General features: G+C 40.4%; 2 protein-coding genes across 2 annotated transcripts; both read right to left on the bottom strand.

Moving 5' to 3' along the window:
* Positions 1-3,515: 3,515 nt before the first annotated feature.
* Positions 3,516-4,427, bottom strand: LOC138812403 (vomeronasal type-1 receptor 1-like). The gene has a single exon (XM_070000355.1). The coding sequence runs from the start codon at positions 4,425-4,427 to the stop codon at positions 3,516-3,518; it is 912 nt and encodes a 303-aa protein (XP_069856456.1).
* Positions 4,428-15,102: 10,675 nt separating this feature from the next.
* Positions 15,103-18,034, bottom strand: LOC138812402 (vomeronasal type-1 receptor 1-like). Its single transcript, XM_070000354.1, has 2 exons — positions 17,962-18,034; positions 15,103-16,019 (listed from the first exon to the last, which is right to left on the bottom strand). The coding sequence occupies exons 1-2, from the start codon at positions 18,032-18,034 to the stop codon at positions 15,103-15,105; spliced, it is 990 nt and encodes a 329-aa protein (XP_069856455.1).
* Positions 18,035-20,648: the final 2,614 nt, after the last annotated feature.

The raw sequence follows: 20,648 nt of genomic DNA, 5'->3' as shown, positions 1-20,648 counted from the left end.
TGTACTATGTGATGGTTAACAATGCTTAAATTATCAAGGCGCAGAGATGTGTTTTACAGCAGTCTTTTTAATGTTTACACATGACCTTCATAAACTATCCACATGTTCACTTATTCCAGCCATTTTGACCTTCAGAGATAGAGAATATAGAAACCCTAAATGCCACTCTTCCTCTGAACACAGCATGACCATATCGCCTAAATCTAAGGCACATCTGTAAATGAAGATAGAAACCAAGTCTGTTCTGAGAGGCAAACTTCAATCTTGACCTTACAAAAGGGAAAGACCCCCAAATTTCCACCTGTCATCATTCCTTACAGAGAAAGAACATAATAGCAAGGCAAACACAATATGAAAGCAAAGAAGAACAGCATAAGTGTAAATGCAAGTTATAAAAAGACAAATAGAAAAGTCAGTGAGCTGAGCAGTGGTGGCTCATCCCTGTAATGCTAGATACCCTAGGGCTGTCTGAGGATTGCAGTTCAAAGCCACACAGGCAGGAAAATCCATGAGATGCTTCTCTTGAATTAACAACCAGAAAACAGAAAGTTGCATGGTGGCTCAAGTGGTAGAGCACTCACCTTGAGCTGAAGAGCTCAGGGACAACTCCCAGGACCAGAGATAAAGACCCACGACTGATGTTAAAAAAAAAAAAAAAAGAAAGGAAGAAAGAAAAGTCAGTGAACCCCAATGTTGGATGTTTGAAAAGACCACCAAAGAATTGTACAAAACTTTTACTTAGATTGACAAAGGAAAAACCAGAACATTCCAATTACTGAACCAGAAATAGAAGTACACACATGATTCCTGACCTGTAGAAATGCAAAACAGAGGCAGGAATGGTGGATCAATTTTATTATTTTAGCTCTTCAGGAGGCTGAGATTAGGAGAACAAGCACAAAAGTCCACAAGACTCCATCTCCAAAATAGCTTACAACTGGGCACAGGTTGCTAATGTCTGTAATCTTAGTTACATGGAAACTGAGGTCTGAGGATCAGTGTTTGAAGCGAGACCAGGCAGAAAAGCCTATGAGACTCTTACTTCAAAATAACCACAGAAAAGCTGGTAGTGAAGCTGAGGCTCAGATGGTAAAGAGCTAGCTTTGAGCAGAAAAGCTCAGGGACAGCACCCAGGACCTGAGTTCAACCCCCTGGAATGCTCAACAACATCAACAAAAAAACAGAATAAAAGACAGGAACAAAGTCCAAGGCTGGAGTCATGGCGAAAGTGGTAGAAGACCAGCAGAGTAAGCAGTTTAAACTACCAAAGGCTCTGAATTCTGTACTTGTACATGTAGAAAAAGAAAAAGAAAGAAAGAAAGACAGATGGGTACACACACACACACACACACACACACACACACACAGAAAGAGAGAGAGAGAGAGAGAGAGAGAAAGGGAGAGAGAGAGAGGATTCTAACAATTACATATAATTAGGAATGTTAAAATATCTAGGAACACTACCTCTGACAAAATTGACTCAAAGAAGCAGACACTGTTGACAAATGCAAATAATTATAGCTAATCAGGAGGCTGAGATCTGAGGATTGCTGTTGGAAACCAGCCATGACAAGAAATCCATCAGATTCTTATCTCCAACAAAGTACTCAGAAAAGACCAAAAGTGGTGCTATGGTTCAAGTGGTAGAGCACTAGTCTTGATCCAGCAAAGCTCAGGGACATACACATGACCTCAGTTCAAGCACCAGGACAAGAGAAAAAAAGGACCAAGAACAGAAAAATTGAATCAAGAAATAGCAGGAAATCTGAATAACTGAAGAAGAGATTGTATCTCTAGTATAAAGCCTCCCAACACAGACAATCCCACAGACACTCACAAACACACACACTATCACACACAGTTGTTTATCTATATTTGAATCACCACAATGAAATTATATATATTCTAATAACAGATTATAGTAATTTAATAAAACTAAACCTTGTGAAACTTTGTCAAATGCAATGTACATTTTACTTGAACATTGACTAAATCATCTTCACGATGACTGTATGAGGCTAGGCCTCACACTGAGTCTGTCATAATTTTTAGAACATGGATGAAATTCTGGGCTGGTCCCAGGTGACATTTATGAACCAGCAGTGACACCAGGTTTTCTGCTTGACCTGACACCATGTCTCCTGCTCCAGGTCAAGTATGGAGGATGTCTTCAGACCTCTGAAATACCCATGATGCAGAGGAGAGACCTTTCTAGAATACCTTCTACTGAAGAGTATTCTACTACTGAATCTTCTACTGAAGATGCTGGATCTATATATGCTTCAAGGTAATAAATTTTTAGGTGCCTATGTGACAAACCAATAAGTAGTAACACTTTAGTTTTGTGCTAAGTATTGAATTTTATTTCCAAGTTTAATGCTTCTACTCATTACACATACTCAGCACAATTCATGACATCATGAAGAAAAATCAAGTGCAATTCCTGCATAATATGGTGAAAACATTCATCTTCAGGTATCTCAGTTACTGTAAATTTGCAATTGTACCTTATGCAAAACTTGTTTAGTGAACTAACAATAAAAGATAATTAGGCCACATGAACTACATTGAAATTTTCTATAACTTCATTTTATTTGAGATTCAGGTGGGACCTGCATAGGCAGGACCTTCACCACTGAGATACTCCCATAGCCTGCTTTCAGTCAGTTTCACACAGATTGTTACATAACACCTTCTATTATATACTCATTTTATAACTTCAAAGATAAAATTTTATGTCAGGCTCTGGGGGCTCAGGCCTGTAATCCCAGCTACTCAGGAGGCTGAGATCTGATGATTAGAAATGGAAGCCACCTGACAGGAAAGTCCATGACACTCCTCTCTCCAGTAAACTACTCAGACAACATCTGAAGCGGTGCTGTGGGCCAAATACGTACAGTGCTATCTTTGAGCAAAAGAGCTCTGGGAAAGTGTCCAAGCCCAGAGTACAAGCCCCACAACTAACAACAACAACAACAATAATGATGATGATGATGATGATAATATTGCTCAAAGACTGATCCAAGTTGGATACAGTGACTCATAGATGCAAGGCTCAATCAGGAGGATTCAGATCCAACGCCAGCGCAGGAAAAGTGTTCACAAGATTCCCCCTCCAATACTAGCTGGGTGTGTTTGTGTCCACCAGATATCCCAGCCATCTGTAAGGCTGAGAATGGGATGGTTGTAGTGATAGGTCAACCTGGGGAAAAAACAATTCCTTAAGACTCTATCTAAAAAGTGAAATCTCAGGATCTCTGTTCACATCTGTCATCCCAGGTACTTCAGGAAACACACAATAGGAGTATGAGGATGCAGCCTGACTTGGTATAAAGTAATGGCATAGCTCAAAAATAACCAGAGTGAAAAAGGACAAGACCAGGTCTCTAGTAGTAGAGCCCCTGCCCTAGCAGTGTAGAGTATAGTGTATAAATGCCACTGCTGCAAAAATAAAACTATGAACCAATTGTAAAATTGAATGTAATGGGTTAGTTTGAACGAATCATGAAAATCTTTTATTCAATGCAGGAATGAAACACCTGAGTGATACGAGTGTCAGTGCTCATGAGCACAAAAGGGCTGAGTACTGAGAAACATGCATCCAGGAACACAGACATGTCCACCAGCCACAGGTCTGGTTTCATATGTGAACCAACACAAAGAATGAACATGGCAGAGAGGCAGTAGAAAGAGACAAACATGCTCGCCAGGGTCAGAATGGTGCGTGTGGCCCTGGCCTCATGGTCAGGTCTTCGGGAGGCAATGTGGCTGTGAATGTGCTGGACCCTCTGCTTATGTCTGTGCAGGACAACGACCATGGAGCCACTGGTCCACATCATGAAAACCAAGCACATAATATCAAGGGAAAGGTATAAGACTATTTGTGATAAACGTACAAATGGTTTTGGTGTAGTTGGTCCTATGCCACAGTATCTATAATGCATGTGCAGAGTGACATTTTGCCTGTGTGTTGGGCCAATTACTCTCAGAGGCACATAAACATTTACCAGGACCTGCAGAATCCAGAACAGGAAACCAGAGATTCCAAAGCAGTTAGGGAATGTAGTAGTGATCTTCCACCAAACATTTCTAGTGCAAAGCTTTGAGACCTGGAAACCACTCAGAAGGCAGGTGGTGTTAAGAGAAACCCCTCTGGCTACTCTGCGGAAATACAAAGCAACTTTACATGCGGCATCATCGAGAAAGTACTTCCATCCAATTCCTGCCATCGTCTGAGGAATCCCAGTTGATAAAACAACCACGTAGTTTGCAAAGACCAGATGGCAGAGGATGGGGTCTGTAGGCCTCACCTTCTGTCTAGTGAGGAGGGTGTAGCTGTAAAAACAAAGGAGACATGAGTTCCCCAGGACTCCAGCTGCAGTCTGTGTGAGGAAGGCAACCCCCATTGCAATGTCGGCTTTGGCCATCTCTTCTTCCAGAAGTGGAAGTGTGTCTGAACTGATAGAACTGCAGCCTTGAGTGAAAACCTAAGCAAGAGATGGAGGCCCTCAGTTTAAAGCTTCCAACTAGACATCCCACAGCACTGTGGTGTTTGAATGCTCCAGGCTCTTCAGTGACTCATGGACAACTAGGACTCTCAGTCTCTCTGCCCCTAAACAATTCTAAAGGATGCAGAAAAGCATATATTAAGGGCCTCTTACACATGTACATACAAGAATTTGCCCATGAAATAGAGTTTCTGGTTAAAAGTTTTCAGTTAGAAAAGAATCTCCTAAACTAGGCACTCATATGTATAATCCTAGTAACTCAGAAGTCTGAGACCTGTGGATCAAACATGGAAGCCACCCAAACTCCAGGAGACACTTATTTCCCAATAACCACCAGGAACACTAAAGTGGCACTGTGTCTCAAATGGTAGAGCACTAGGCTTTATTAAAATGGCACAGGGACAGAGCCCAGGCTCTGAGTACAACTGCGTGACTGACAAAATAATAAGAAGTATGAGTGCAAGAACAATGAGAGAAGGCAGAGGGAGAGGGAACAAACTGAGGAAATTGATGGGAATGGAAATTACAAGCCAAGGCATTAAAATTAATATCAACAAGCCTCTTACATTCATATCATAAATAGTCATGTCACAGGTTATTCCTTGACAAATCTCTTCCAATGTATATCTTCAAATAATATGTGATTACATTAAATGTAACTGTAAATCACATTGAGACATTACTCATGACAGAAACTATACAGAGGTGTATCAGATCATTTGAGCAGAGAATGCTCTACCCCTGAGCACACAAAGCTGTATGGTCTCCAGGATACAAAGCAATGTGGAGCTGCATCAAAATTGCTAACTGAGGCAGGAGAGAGGCCTGTGATTTTCACCAAACATTTTTTCCTAAAATACAAGACATTTGTCTCAATGTAACCTCACACAACACACACATTTTCAGAGAAGTTATTTCTGCATTTTCTTGATGAGTTACATTAACCACTGTTACTTACCTGAGAAGAATAGCTGCTTACCCAGTAAGAATTGGCTGTCAGGACAGAGAAGCAGAGGCAGTGGTCACAGCATGTATGCTCAGCCACGGATCCCCAAGAAAAAGGCTCAGGACTCCATGATCTCATCTCCTCTGTGGGCGTGCTCATCATGTCACCTAGAAGTTTGCTGACACTGTGTGCATGGGGAATACAGTTTCCCTGTAACAAACACTGGAGAATTGTGGATTCTGATGAGCACCTCTGAAATTCCATGACCATTTCCAACTGATGTGACCCACGGTGAGGAAAGTCAAGGGAATATTTGGAAACTTTTTAAGACAATCTCATTAGCAGTGAGTAGAGGAAAATGAAATCTATTGTGTAAGTGTGTGACACTGTAGGAATGGCTTTGGTGAACTTGTAGGTTTTTTCCCTTTGTCTCCAAGTTACAAGTTCTTTCTATAGCAAAGAACCATTATTTTAAAACAAATCCAAGCATCTGTAGCTCATGCCTGTAATCCTAGTTACTCAGAATTGTGAGATCTGAGGATTGGAGTTCAAAGGAAGTGTAAGCAGAAAAATACATGAAACTCTTACCTACAATAAACCACTCAGAGAAAGCTGGAAGTGGTGCTGTGGCTTCAGAGATAGAGCACTATCTTGAGGAAATAAGACCCTCAGGGGCAGTGCCCAGGCCCTGAGTTAAAGCCTTAATACATATTTAAAAAATGTACCCATTACCTTTCTCATTTAACACTAAACCCTCTGTAAAATATTTTCACAGTAAAAAATGTATAAAATAGGTTATTTCCCAAGTTGAAGTGCTATGTCTTGATCAATATTCAAATAATCAAGGCCCAAAGTTTCACAGTAGTCTTTTTCATGTTTCCCCAGTATCTTCATAGATACCTTCATAGGCTTTTCATGTGCTCACTTATTCCAGCCATTTTGACCTTCTGAGATACAGAGGATATCGAAATTCCTTCCTCTGAACACAGCATGACCATATTGCCTAAAACTAAGAGGCATCCATAGATGAAACTAGAAACCAGGATGGTGCTGAGAGGGAAATATATAACTTAGATCTTGTCATTACAAAAGGAAAGACCAAAAAGTCTCCACCTGTCATCACTCTTTACAGAGCAAGAAAATAATAACAAGGAAACACAATATGGAAATAAAAAAGAAGAGTTTAACTATGAATGCAAGATGAAAGCAGAACAATAGAGATAAAAATCAGAGAAACCAAAGGTTGGAGGTTTGAAAAAAGCCAAGGAAATGGACAGAAATTAGGTTAGGTTGGTAACGATATAACCAGAAGACCCAAATTACTTAACCAAATAGTGAAATGCAGACATGATTCTTGATCTGTGGAAAGGCAAAACAGAGCCAGGAATGGTGTCTCAGGCTTATGATGCTAGCTCCTCAGGATGCTGAGATTAGGAGGATTACAGATTAAAACCAGAACAAGCACAAAGTCCACAAGATTCCATCTCCAAAATTGCTGACAAGCCTCGTACAAGTGGCTCATGTCTGAAATTTTAGCAGCTCAGGAGGCTGAGGTCTGAGGATCAATGTTTGAAGCCAGCCCAGGCAGAAAAGCCTGTGAGACTCTCATCTTTGATTAACTACCAACAAAGCTGGAAGTAAAGCTGCTGCTCAGATGGTAGAGAACTAGCCTTGAGCAGAAAAATGCAGATACAGCACCCAGGCCCCAAGTTCCAACTCAGGACTGACATAAAAACAAAAACAAGAACAAAAACCTGGGCTGGATGCATGGCTCAAGTGGTAGAGTACCAGTTGAATGAACAAGTTTAGCAAGCTTAGGGCCCTGAATTCAAGTCCTGGCACAAGAAGAGAAGACACAGAGAGAAAATGGATTCTAAGGATTACAAATGACATAAACTAAGTGAAAAAGTATTCAAGTTTCTAGGAACGGTGCTCTTATCATAATTGACTGAAGAAGGATGGATGCTGATGGCTCACACCTGTAGTCCTAGCTACTCAGAAGGCTGAGGTATGAGAATCACAGTTTGAAGCCAGCCCTGGCAGGAAAGTTTGTGACACTCTTCTCTCCAAGAAACAACTCAGAAAAGGCCGGAGGTGGCACTGTGGCTCAAGTGATAGAGGGCGAGCATTGAGCCATAGAAGCTCAGGGACAGCATCCAGGTCCTGAGTTCAAGCACCAGGAAAAGAAAAATTGCCTCAAAAAATAGTAATAAGAAAAACAGAGATTGCACCTCCAGTACAAAGCCACCCAACGCAGAAAAGCCCACAGATACACACACACACACACACACACACACACACACACACACACACACACACAGTTTATTTACCTTCATTTGCATCACAACAGGGAAAAGAACAGATTTTGCTAATTTAATAAAGTTAATAATTGTGCATTTTTTGCTAAATGCAAATATATTTTCATTGAACATTGACTAAATCAGCTTTGGGATGACCACCTGACATTATGCATGAGGTTATGCCTCACACTGTGTTTGTCCTACTTTTAGGACAAAGATGGAATTCCGGGCTGGTCTTGCATTTTATTTAGGAACCAGCAGTGACACAAGTTTACTGCTTGATCTGCTCCATGTCTCCTGGTCCAGATCAAACATGGATGTCTTCAGATTGCTGAAATCCCCATGATGCATAGGAGAGACCTTTCTACACTACTCCTCTTACCTGAAGATGCAGAATCTAAGTACATTTGAACTTAAGGTTTTCAGGCATCAAAATGAAAAAAAAAACAACATTTAATAACATTTTGTTTTGTGTTAATATTGAACTTTATTTCCAAGCTTAATATTTCCAAATATTACAATTGTGCAACACAATTTATTAGGTAATGAAGAAAAATTAAGCATAATTTCTGTATAGTAGGGGGGATAGATTCATCTTCTGATTCCTCTGTTACTCATAAGAAGACAGCATTTGTGCCTTTCCTTATGCTTCATTTGCTTAGAGAACTAAAAGTAAAATATCATTATGATTCAATAACTGCATTAAAATTTTCATGGATTTATTATATTGTAGTTCTGTAAAAAATAATCAGGGTCTTCCTAAGTCTCCTTAGCACAGGCCAAAATTTCCTTAATAGAGACCCAGAAACACAACAAATCAAAGAAAGGTTGAACAAATGGGATTGCATGAAGTTGCAGAGCTTCTGCATGGCAAAGGACATAGCTAGCAAGATGAATAGAAAGCCCACAGATTGGGAGGAGATCTTCACTAGCCATACAACAGACAAGGGTCTCATATCTAAAATATACTTGGAACTCAAAATATTAAATCCCCCAACAACAAATACTCAAAGAAACAACTGCCCAATAAATAAGTGAGCTAATGACTTAAAGAGAAACTTCTCTGAAGAAGAAAGAAGGATGGCCAATAGACACATGAAGAAATTCTCAACCTCCCTAGCCATAAAAGAAATGCAAATCAAAGAACATTGAGATACCACCTCACCCAGTTAGAATGGCAAAAATGAAGAACTCTAATAACAACAGATGCTGCAGGGGATGTGGACAGAAGGGAACCTTACTTCATTGTTGGTGGGAATGTAAACTTGTTCAACCACTTTGGAAAGTAGTATGAGGTTCCTCAAAAAACTCCACATAGAGCTCCCCTATGACCCAGCAATAGCACTTTTGGGCATTTACCCAAATGTTTACAAACAAGACCACACTAAAGCTACCAGCACGACTATGTTTATTGCAGCATTATTTACCATAGCTAAGATCTGGAACCAACCCAGATGCCCCTCAGTAGGTGAATGGATCAAGAAAATGTGGTATATATACACAATGGAATTCTATGCCTCCATCAGAAAGAATGGCATTGCCCCATTTGTTAGGAAATGGAAAGACTTGGAAAAAATTATATTAAGTGAAGTAAGCCAAGCCCAAAGAAACAAAGGTCCCATGGTTTCCCTTATTTGCAATACCTAATATATGTATGAGTCAAGAAGAAAAGGTCAGATAAGGTGATGTTAGGAAATGAACCCTAAGATATGTATTTAAATGTTTTCTTTCTTTCATGCATTTGTTTCAAACGCAATAATTATAAGATTATTTCTTTGTTGCTTTGTATGTCCCTCTCCCACAGTATAACCCCTGTCAGTATAATTTGTTGAGGGGAAGGGGAAAAACAAGTTGTTTAAATAAGGATACAGGTGGACCCGTTGCAACAATGAGAAGTACAAGTTGTCATGTCGAAAATGAACTTTACTCCCTAGCCATAAAAGAAATGCAAATCAAAACAACATTGAGATATCACCTCACCCCAGTTAGAACGGCAAAAATCAAGAACTCTAACAACAACAGATGCTGGAGGGGATGTGGATAGAAAGGAACCTTACTTCATTGTTGGTGGGAATGTAAACTTGTTCAACCACTTTGGAAAGCAGTATGGAGGTTCCTCAAAAGACTTCACATAGAACTCCCCTATGACCCAGCAATCCCACTTTTGGGCATTTACCCAAATGTTTACAAACAAGACCACACTAAAGCTACCAGCACAACTCTGTTTATTGCAGCATTATTTACCATAGCTAAGATATGGAACCAACCCAGATGCCCCTCAGTAGATGAATGGATCAAGAAAATGTGGTATATATACACATTGGAATTCTATGCCTCCATCAGAAAGAATGACATTGTCCCATTTGTCAGGAAATGGAAAAACTTGGAAAAAATTATATTAAGTGAAGTAAGCCAAGCCCAAAGAAACATAGGTCCCATGGTTTCCCTTATTTGCAATATCTAGTATATGTATAAGTCAAGCGGAAAAGGTCAGATAATGTGATGTCAGCAAAATGAACCCTTAGATATGTATTTTAATCTTTTTTTCTTTCATGCATGTGTTCCTAATGCATTTATAAGATTATCTCTTTGTTGCTTTGTATGTCCCTCCCCCACAGGATAACAACCCCTGCTTTCACTATATTTGATGCCAGTATAACTTGTGGAGGAGATGGGGAATAACCAGTTGTTTAAGGATACAGGTGGACCTGTTGCAACAATGAGAAGTACAAGTTGTCATGTCCAAAATGAGCTTTACAACGTTGGTGCGGGGGGGGGGGGGATTGAGGAGGAAGGAAGGGGAAGGAGAAGGATTGGGATTTGGTGGGAGGGGGGAGGCTGGAAACGGATGTGAAGAGTAAACCAAAGAGGAGGCTGCAATGCTTGGTAAGAAATGTACGCATTATCCTGCCCATGTAATTGTAACTCCTCTGTACAGTATGTATGTTCACAAATAAAATAAAATTAAATTTAAAAAAATAAAAGTGTGAAACTGAGCAAATGCCTTTCGTGAATTTTAGGGTGATTTTTCCCTTTTGTCTCCAAGGTGTGGTTTCTTTCTTTAGAAAACCAATGTTAAAAAGATTAAAAAAAATAGGGGCTGGGAAGGTGGCTCAGTGGTAGAGCTTTTGCCTTGCATGCCTGAGGTCCTGGGTTCGATTCATCAGCACCACATAAAGAAAAAAGCCATAAGTGCCACTGTGGCTCAAGTGGTAGAGCATTAGCCTTGAGCTGAATAGCTGAGGGACAGCACCCAGGCCCAGAGTTCAGGCTCCACGACCGGACCCCAAAAAATAAAAATAAAAAATGAAAAAGCTGGGCACTGGTGGCTTTTGCTTAAAATCCAAGCTATTCAGGAAGCTGTGATCTGAGGACTGCAATTTGAAGCCATCCCAGGAAAAATAGTCCAAGACTATTATCTCTGCAAACATTCTGTCAAGCTGGGTGCTGGTGGGTCATGCCTGTAATCCTAGATACTCAGGAGATTGAGATCTGAGCATCACATTTCAAATCCACCCTGGGCAAGAAAGTCCATGAGACTATTATCTCTAATAAACCACTAGAAAACTAGAAGTTGAGCTTTGCTCAGTGGTAGAGTGCTAGCCTTGAAGTGAGTCCCAGTCCCTGAGTTCAAGCCCCAGGACCCAAAAAAAAAAAAACAAAAAACTACTCAGACAATGCTGTAAGTATACTGTGGCTCAAGTGGTTGAGCACCAACCATGAGCACAAAGAGGCTCAGGACTACTGTCCAGGGGCTAAGTTCAAGCTTCAGGACACACTGGTGGGGAGAAAAAAGGAATATCCCAAGTGGAAATACAATGTACTATGTGATGGTTAACAATGCTTAAATTATCAAGGCGCAGAGATGTGTTTTACAGCAGTCTTTTTAATGTTTACACATGACCTTCATAAACTATCCACATGTTCACTTATTCCAGCCATTTTGACCTTCAGAGATAGAGAATATAGAAACCCTAAATGCCACTCTTCCTCTGAACACAGCATGACCATATCGCCTAAATCTAAGGCACATCTGTAAATGAAGATAGAAACCAAGTCTGTTCTGAGAGGCAAACTTCAATCTTGACCTTACAAAAGGGAAAGACCCCCAAATTTCCACCTGTCATCATTCCTTACAGAGAAAGAACATAATAGCAAGGCAAACACAATATGAAAGCAAAGAAGAACAGCATAAGTGTAAATGCAAGTTATAAAAAGACAAATAGAAAAGTCAGTGAGCTGAGCAGTGGTGGCTCATCCCTGTAATGCTAGATACCCTAGGGCTGTCTGAGGATTGCAGTTCAAAGCCACACAGGCAGGAAAATCCATGAGATGCTTCTCTTGAATTAACAACCAGAAAACAGAAAGTTGCATGGTGGCTCAAGTGGTAGAGCACTCACCTTGAGCTGAAGAGCTCAGGGACAACTCCCAGGACCAGAGATAAAGACCCACGACTGATGTTAAAAAAAAAAAAAAAAAAGAAAGGAAGAAAGAAAAGTCAGTGAACCCCAATGTTGGATGTTTGAAAAGACCACCAAAGAATTGTACAAAACTTTTACTTAGATTGACAAAGGAAAAACCAGAACATTCCAATTACTGAACCAGAAATAGAAGTACACACATGATTCCTGACCTGTAGAAATGCAAAACAGAGGCAGGAATGGTGGATCAATTTTATTATTTTAGCTCTTCAGGAGGCTGAGATTAGGAGAACAAGCACAAAAGTCCACAAGACTCCATCTCCAAAATAGCTTACAACTGGGCACAGGTTGCTAATGTCTGTAATCTTAGTTACATGGAAACTGAGGTCTGAGGATCAGTGTTTGAAGCGAGACCAGGCAGAAAAGCCTATGAGACTCTTACTTCAAAATAACCACAGAAAAGCTGGTAGTGAAGCTGAGGCTCAGATGGTAAAGAGCTAGCTTTGAGCAGAAAAGCTCAGGGACAGCACCCAGGACCTGAGTTCAACCCCCTGGAATGCTCAACAACATCAACAAAAAAACAGAATAAAAGACAGGAACAAAGTCCAAGGCTGGAGTCATGGCGAAAGTGGTAGAAGACCAGCAGAGTAAGCAGTTTAAACTACCAAAGGCTCTGAATTCTGTACTTGTACATGTAGAAAAAGAAAAAGAAAGAAAGAAAGACAGATGGGTACACACACACACACACACACACACACACACACACACACACAGAAAGAGAGAGAGAGAGAGAGAGAGAGAGAGAGAAAGGGAGAGAGAGAGAGGATTCTAACAATTACATATAATTAGGAATGTTAAAATATCTAGGAACACTACCTCTGACAAAATTGACTCAAAGAAGCAGACACTGTTGACAAATGCAAATAATTATAGCTAATCAGGAGGCTGAGATCTGAGGATTGCTGTTGGAAACCAGCCATGACAAGAAATCCATCAGATTCTTATCTCCAACAAAGTACTCAGAAAAGACCAAAAGTGGTGCTATGGTTCAAGTGGTAGAGCACTAGTCTTGATCCAGCAAAGCTCAGGGACATACACATGACCTCAGTTCAAGCACCAGGACAAGAGAAAAAAAGGACCAAGAACAGAAAAATTGAATCAAGAAATAGCAGGAAATCTGAATAACTGAAGAAGAGATTGTATCTCTAGTATAAAGCCTCCCAACACAGACAATCCCACAGACACTCACAAACACACACACTATCACACACAGTTGTTTATCTATATTTGAATCACCACAATGAAATTATATATATTCTAATAACAGATTATAGTAATTTAATAAAACTAAACCTTGTGAAACTTTGTCAAATGCAATGTACATTTTACTTGAACATTGACTAAATCATCTTCACGATGACTGTATGAGGCTAGGCCTCACACTGAGTCTGTCATAATTTTTAGAACATGGATGAAATTCTGGGCTGGTCCCAGGTGACATTTATGAACCAGCAGTGACACCAGGTTTTCTGCTTGACCTGACACCATGTCTCCTGCTCCAGGTCAAGTATGGAGGATGTCTTCAGACCTCTGAAATACCCATGATGCAGAGGAGAGACCTTTCTAGAATACCTTCTACTGAAGAGTATTCTACTACTGAATCTTCTACTGAAGATGCTGGATCTATATATGCTTCAAGGTAATAAATTTTTAGGTGCCTATGTGACAAACCAATAAGTAGTAACACTTTAGTTTTGTGCTAAGTATTGAATTTTATTTCCAAGTTTAATGCTTCTACTCATTACACATACTCAGCACAATTCATGACATCATGAAGAAAAATCAAGTGCAATTCCTGCATAATATGGTAAAAACATTCATCTTCAGGTATCTCAGTTACTGTAAATTTGCAATTGTACCTTATGCAAAACTTGTTTAGTGAACTAACAATAAAAGATAATTAGGCCACATGAACTACATTGAAATTTTCTATAACTTCATTTTATTTGAGATTCAGGTGGGACCTGCATAGGCAGGACCTTCACCACTGAGATACTCCCACAGCCTGCTTTCAGTCAGTTTCACACAGATTGTTACATAACACCTTCTATTATATACTCATTTTATAACTTCAAAGATAAAATTTTATGTCAGGCTCTGGGGGCTCAGGCCTGTAATCCCAGCTACTCAGGAGGCTGAGATCTGATGATTAGAAATGGAAGCCACCTGACAGGAAAGTCCATGACACTCCTCTCTCCAGTAAACTACTCAGACAACATCTGAAGCGGTGCTGTGGGCCAAATACGTACAGTGCTCTCTTTGAGCAAAAGAGCTCTGGGAAAGTGTCCAAGCCCAGAGTACAAGCCCCACAACTAACAACAACAACAACAATAATGATGATGATGATGATGATAATATTGCTCAAAGACTGATCCAAGTTGGATACAGTGACTCATAGATGCAAGGCTCAATCAGGAGGATTCAGATCCAACGCCAGCGCAGGAAAAGTGTTCACAAGATTCCCCCTCCAATACTAGCTGGGTGTGTTTGTGTCCACCAGATATCCCAGCCATCTGTAAGGCTGAGAATGGGATGGTTGTAGTGATAGGTCAACCTGGGGAAAAAACAATTCCTTAAGACTCTATCTAAAAAGTGAAATCTCAGGATCTCTGTTCACATCTGTCATCCCAGGTACTTCAGGAAACACACAATAGGAGTATGAGGATGCAGCCTGACTTGGTATAAAGTAATGGCATAGCTCAAAAATAACCAGAGTGAAAAAGGACAAGACCAGGTCTCTAGTAGTAGAGCCCCTGCCCTAGCAGTGTAGAGTATAGTGTATAAATGCCACTGCTGCAAAAATAAAACTATGAACCAATTGTAAAATTGAATGTAATGGGTTAGTTTGAACGAATCATGAAAATCTTTTATTCAATGCAGGAATGAAACACCTGAGTGATACGAGTGTCAGTGCTCATGAGCACAAAAGGGCTGAGTACTGAGAAACATGCACCCAGGAACATAGACATGTCCACCAGCCACAGGTCTGGTTTCATATGTAAACCAACACAAAGAACGAACATGGCAGAGAGGCAGTAGAAAGAGACAAACATGCTCGACAGGGTCAGTATGGTGCGTGTGGCCCTGGCCTCATGGTCAGGTCTTCGGGAGGCAATGTGGCTGTGAATGTGCTGGACCCTCTGCTTATGTCTGTGCAGGACAAGGACCATGGAGCCACTGGTCCACATCATGAAAACCAAGCACATAATTTCAATGGAAAGGTATAAGGCTATTTGTGATAAACGTACAAATGGTTTTGGTGTAGTTGGTCCTATGGCACAGTATCTATAATGCATGTGCAGAGTGACATTTTGCCTGTGTGTTGGGCCAATTACTCTCAGAGGCACATAAACATTTACCAGGACCTGCAGAATCCAGAACAGGAAACCAGAGATTCCAAAGCAGTTAGGGAATGTAGTAGTGATCTTCCACCAAACATTTCTAGTGCAAAGCTTTGAGACCTGGAAACCACTCAGAAGGCAGGTGGTGTTAAGAGAAACCCCTCTGGCTACTCTGCGGAAATACAAAGCAACTTTACATGCGGCATCATCGAGAAAGTACTTCCATCCAATTCCTGCCATCGTCTGAGGAATCCCAGTTGATAAAACAACCACGTAGTTTGCAAAGACCAGATGGCAGAGGATGGGGTCTGTAGGCCTCACCTTCTGTCTAGTGAGGAGGGTGTAGCTGTAAAAACAAAGGAGACATGAGTTCCCCAGGACTCCAGCTGCAGTCTGTGTGAGGAAGGCAACCCCCATTGCAATGTCGGCTTTGGCCATCTCTTCTTCCAGAAGTGGAAGTGTGTCTCAACTGACAGAACTGCAGCCTTGAGTGAAAAGCAAGAGATGGAGGCCCTCAGTTTAAGACTTTCAACTGGACATCCCACAGCACTGTGGTGTTTGAATGCTCCAGGCTCTTCAGTGACTCATGGACAACTAGGACTCTCAGTCTCTCTGCCCCTAAACAATTCTAAAGGATGCAGAAAAGCATATATTAAGGGCCTCTTACACATGTACATACAAGAATTTGCCCATGAAATAGAGTTTCTGGTTAAAAGTTTTCAGTTAGAAAAGAATCTCCTAAACTAGGCACTCATATATATAATCCTAGTAACTCAGAAGACTGGGACCTGTGGATCAAACATGGAAGCCACCCAAACTCCAGGAGACACTTATTTCCCAATAACCACCAGGAACACTAAAGTGGCACTGTGTCTCAAATGGTAGAGCACTAGGCTTTATTAAAATGGCACAGGGACAGAGCCCAGGCTCTGAGTACAACTGCGTGACTGACAAAATAATAAGAAGTATGAGTGCAAGAACAATGAGAGAAGGCAGAGGGAGAGGGAACAAACTGAGGAAACTGGTGGGAATGGAAATGACAAGCCAAGGCATTAAAATTAATATCAACAAGCCTCTTACATTCATATCATAAATAGTCATGTCACAGGTTATTCCTTGACAAATCTCTTCCAATGTATATCTTCAAATAATATGTGATTACATTAAATGTAACTGTAAATCACATTGAGACATTACTCATGACAGAAACTATACAGAGGTGTATCAGATCATTTGAGCAGAGAATGCTCTACCCCTGAGCACACAAAGCTGTATGGTCTCCAGGATACAAAGCAATGTGGAGCTGCATCAAAATTGCTAACTGAGGCAGGAGAGAGGCCTGTGATTTTCACCAAACATTTTTTCCTAAAATACAAGACATTTGTCTCAATGTAACCTCACACAACACACACATTTTCAGAGAAGTTATTTCTGCATTTTCTTGATGAGTTACATTAACCACTGTTACTTACCTGAGAAGAATAGCTGCTTACCCAGTAGGAATTGGCTGTCAGGACAGAGAAGCAGAGGCAGTGGTCACAGCATGTATGCTCAGCCACGGATCCCCAAGAAAAAGGCTCAGGACTCCATGATCTCATCTCCTCTGTGGGCGTGCTCATCATGTCACCTAGAAGTTTGCTGACACTGTGTGCATGGGGAATACAGTTTCCCTGTGACAAACACTGGAGAATTGTGGATTCTGATGAGCACCTCTGAAATTCCATGACCATTTCCAACTGATGTGACCCACGGTGAGGAAAGTCAAGGGAATATTTGGAAACTTTTTAAGACAATCTCATTAGCAGTGAGTAGAGGAAAATGAAATCTATTGTGTAAGTGTGTGACACTGTAGGAATGGCTTTGGTGAATTTGTAGGTTTTTTCCTTTTGTCTCCAAGTTACAGTTTCTTTCTATAGCAAAGAACCATTATTTTAAAACAAATCCAAGCATCTGTAGCTCATGCTTGTAATCCTAGTTACTCAGAATTGTGAGATCTGAGGATTGGAGTTCAAAGGAAGTGTAAGCAGAAAAATACATGAAACTCTTACCTACAATAAACCACTCAGAGAAAGCTGGAAGTGGTGCTGTGGCTTCAGAGATAGAGCACTATCTTTAGGAAATAAGACCCTCAGGGGCAGTGCCCAGGCCCTGAGTTAAAGCCTTAATACATATTTAAAAAATGTACTCATTACCTTTCTCATTTAACACTAAACCCTCTGTAAAATATTTTCACAGTAAAAAATGTATAAAATAGGTTATTTCCCAAGTTGAAGTGCTATGTCTTGATCAATATTCAAATAATCAAGGCCCAAAGTTTCACAGTAGTCTTTTTCATGTTTCCCCAGTATCTTCATAGATACCTTCATAGGCTTTTCATGTGCTCACTTATTCCAGCCATTTTGACCTTCTGAGATACAGAGGATATCGAAATTCCTTCCTCTGAACACAGCATGACCATATTGCCTAAAACTAAGAGGCATCCATAGATGAAACTAGAAACCAGGATGGTGCTGAGAGGGAAATATATAACTTAGATCTTGTCATTACAAAAGGAAAGACCAAAAAGTCTCCACCTGTCATCACTCTTTACAGAGCAAGAAAATAATAACAAGGAAACACAATATGGAAATAAAAAAGAAGAGTTTAACTATGAATGCAAGATGAAAGCAGAACAATAGAGATAAAAATCAGAGAAACCAAAGGTTGGAGGTTTGAAAAAAGCCAAGGAAATGGACAGAAATTAGGTTAGATTGGTAACGATATAACCAGAAGACTCAAATTACTTAACCAAATTGTGAAATGCAGACATGATTCTTGATCTGTGGAAAGGCAAAACAGAGCCAGGAATGATGTCTCAGGCTTATGATGCTAGCTCCTCAGGATGCTGAGATTAGGAGGATTACAGTTTAAAACCAGAACAAGCACAAAGTCCACAAGATTCCATCTCCAAAATTGCTGACAAGCCTCGTACAAGTGGCTCATGTCTGAAATTTTAGCAGCTCAGGAGGCTGAGGTCTGAGGATCAATGTTTGAAGCCAGCCCAGGCAGAAAAGCCTGTGAGACTCTCATCTTTGATTAACTACCAACAAAGCTGGAAGTAAAGCTGCTGCTCAGATGGTAGAGAACTAGCCTTGAGCAGAAAAATGCAGATACAGCACCCAGGCCCCAAGTTCCAACTCAGGACTGACATAAAAACAAAAACAAGAACAAAAACCTGGGCTGGATGCATGGCTCAAGTGGTAGAGTAGCAGTTGAATGAACAAGTTTAGCAAGCATAAGGCCCTGAATTCAAGTCCTGGCACATGAAGAGAAGACACAGAGAGAAAATGGATTCTAAGGATTACAAATGACATAAACTAGGTGAAAAAGTATTCAAGTTTCTAGGAGCGGTGCTCTTATCATAATTGACTGAAGAAGGATGGATGCTGATGGCTCACACCTGTAGTCCTAGCTACTCAGAAGGCTGAGGTATGAGAATCACAGTTTGAAGCCAGCCCTGGCAGGAAGGTTTGTGACACTCTTCTCTCCAAGAAACAACTCAGAAAAGGCCGGAGGTGGCACTGTGGCTCAAGTGATAGAGGGCGAGCATTGAGCCATAGAAGCTCAGGGACAGCATCCAGGTCCTGAGTTCAAGCACCAGGAAAAGAAAAATTGCCTCAAAAAATAGTAATAAGGAAAACAGAGATTGCACCTCCAGTACAAAGCCACCCAACGCAGAAAAGCCCACAGATACACACACACACACACACACACACACACACACACACACACACACACACACACAGTTTATTTACCTTCATTTGCATCACAACAGGGAAAAGAACAGTTTTTGCTAATTTAATAAAGTTAATAATTGTGCATTTTTTGCTAAATGCAAATACATTTTCATTGAACATTGATTAAATCAGCTTTGGGATGACCACCTGACATTATGCATGAGGTTATGCCTCACACTGTGTTTGTCCTACTTTTAGGACAAAGATGGAATTCCGGGCTGGTCTTGCATTACATTTAGGAACCAGCAGTGACACAAGTTTACTGCTTGATCTGCTCCATGTCTCCTGGTCCAGATCAAACATGGATGTCTTCAGATTGCTGAAATCCCCATGATGCATAGGAGAGACCTTTCTACACTACTCCTCTTACCTGAAGATGCAGAATCTAAGTACATTTGAACTTAAGGTTTTCAGGCATCAAAATGAAAAAAAAAACAACATTTAATAACATTTTGTTTTGTGTTAATATTGAACTTTATTTCCAAGCTTAATATTTCCAAATATTACAATTGTGCAACACAATTTATTAGGTAATGAAGAAAAATTAAGCATAATTTCTGTATAGTAGGGGGGATAGATTCATCTTCTGATTCCTCTGTTACTCGTAAGAAGACAGCATTTGTGCCTTTCCTTATGCTTCATTTGCTTAGAGAACTAAAAGTAAAACATCATTATGATTCAATAACTGCATTAAAATTTTCATAGCGTTATTATATTGTAGTTTTGTAAAAAATAATCAGGGTCTTCCTAGGTCTCCTTAGCACAGGCCAAAATTTCCTTAATAGAGACCCGGAAACACAACAAATCAAAGAAAGGTTGAACAAATGGGATTGCATGAAGTTGCAGAGCTTCTGCATGGCAAAGGACATAGCTAGCAAGATGAATAGAAAGCCCACAGACTGGGAGGAGATCTTCACTAGTTATACAACAGACAAGGGTCTCATATCTAAAATATACTTGGAACTCAAAAAAATTAAACCCCCCAACAACAAATACTCAAAGAAACAACTGCCCAATAAATAAGTGAGCTAATGACTTAAAGAGAAACTTCTCTGAAGAAGAAAGAAGGATGGCCAATAGACACATGAGGAAATTCTCAACCTCCCTAGCCATAAAAGAAATGCAAATCAAAACAACATTGAGATACCACCTCACCCAGTTAGAATGGCAAAAATGAAGAGCTCTAACAACAACAGATGCAGGAGGGGATGTGGACAGAAGGGAACCTTACTTCATTGTTGGTGGGAGTGTAAACTTGTTCAACCACTTTGGAAAGTAGTATGGAGGTTCCTCAAA

Source organism: Dipodomys merriami, unplaced genomic scaffold, assembly GCF_024711535.1.
Source record: "Dipodomys merriami isolate MVZ:Mamm:240054 unplaced genomic scaffold, mDipMer1.0.p SCAF_57, whole genome shotgun sequence".
NCBI lineage: Eukaryota > Metazoa > Chordata > Mammalia > Rodentia > Heteromyidae > Dipodomys > Dipodomys merriami.
Note: the sequence above shows the minus strand (reverse complement) of the source record. Positions and strands in the feature narration are given on the sequence as shown.

Coding starts and splice junctions, on each gene's coding strand:
- LOC138812402 (XM_070000354.1), bottom strand. CDS start 18,034: ATGGTCATGCTGTGTTCAGAGGAAGGAATTTCGATATCCTCTGTATCT. Junction 16,020..17,961: donor GGTCAAAATGGCTGGAATAA/GTGAGCACATGA, acceptor CACTTCTGGAAG/AAGAGATGGCCAAAGCCGAC.
- LOC138812403 (XM_070000355.1), bottom strand. CDS start 4,427: ATGGCCAAAGCCGACATTGCAATGGGGGTTGCCTTCCTCACACAGACT.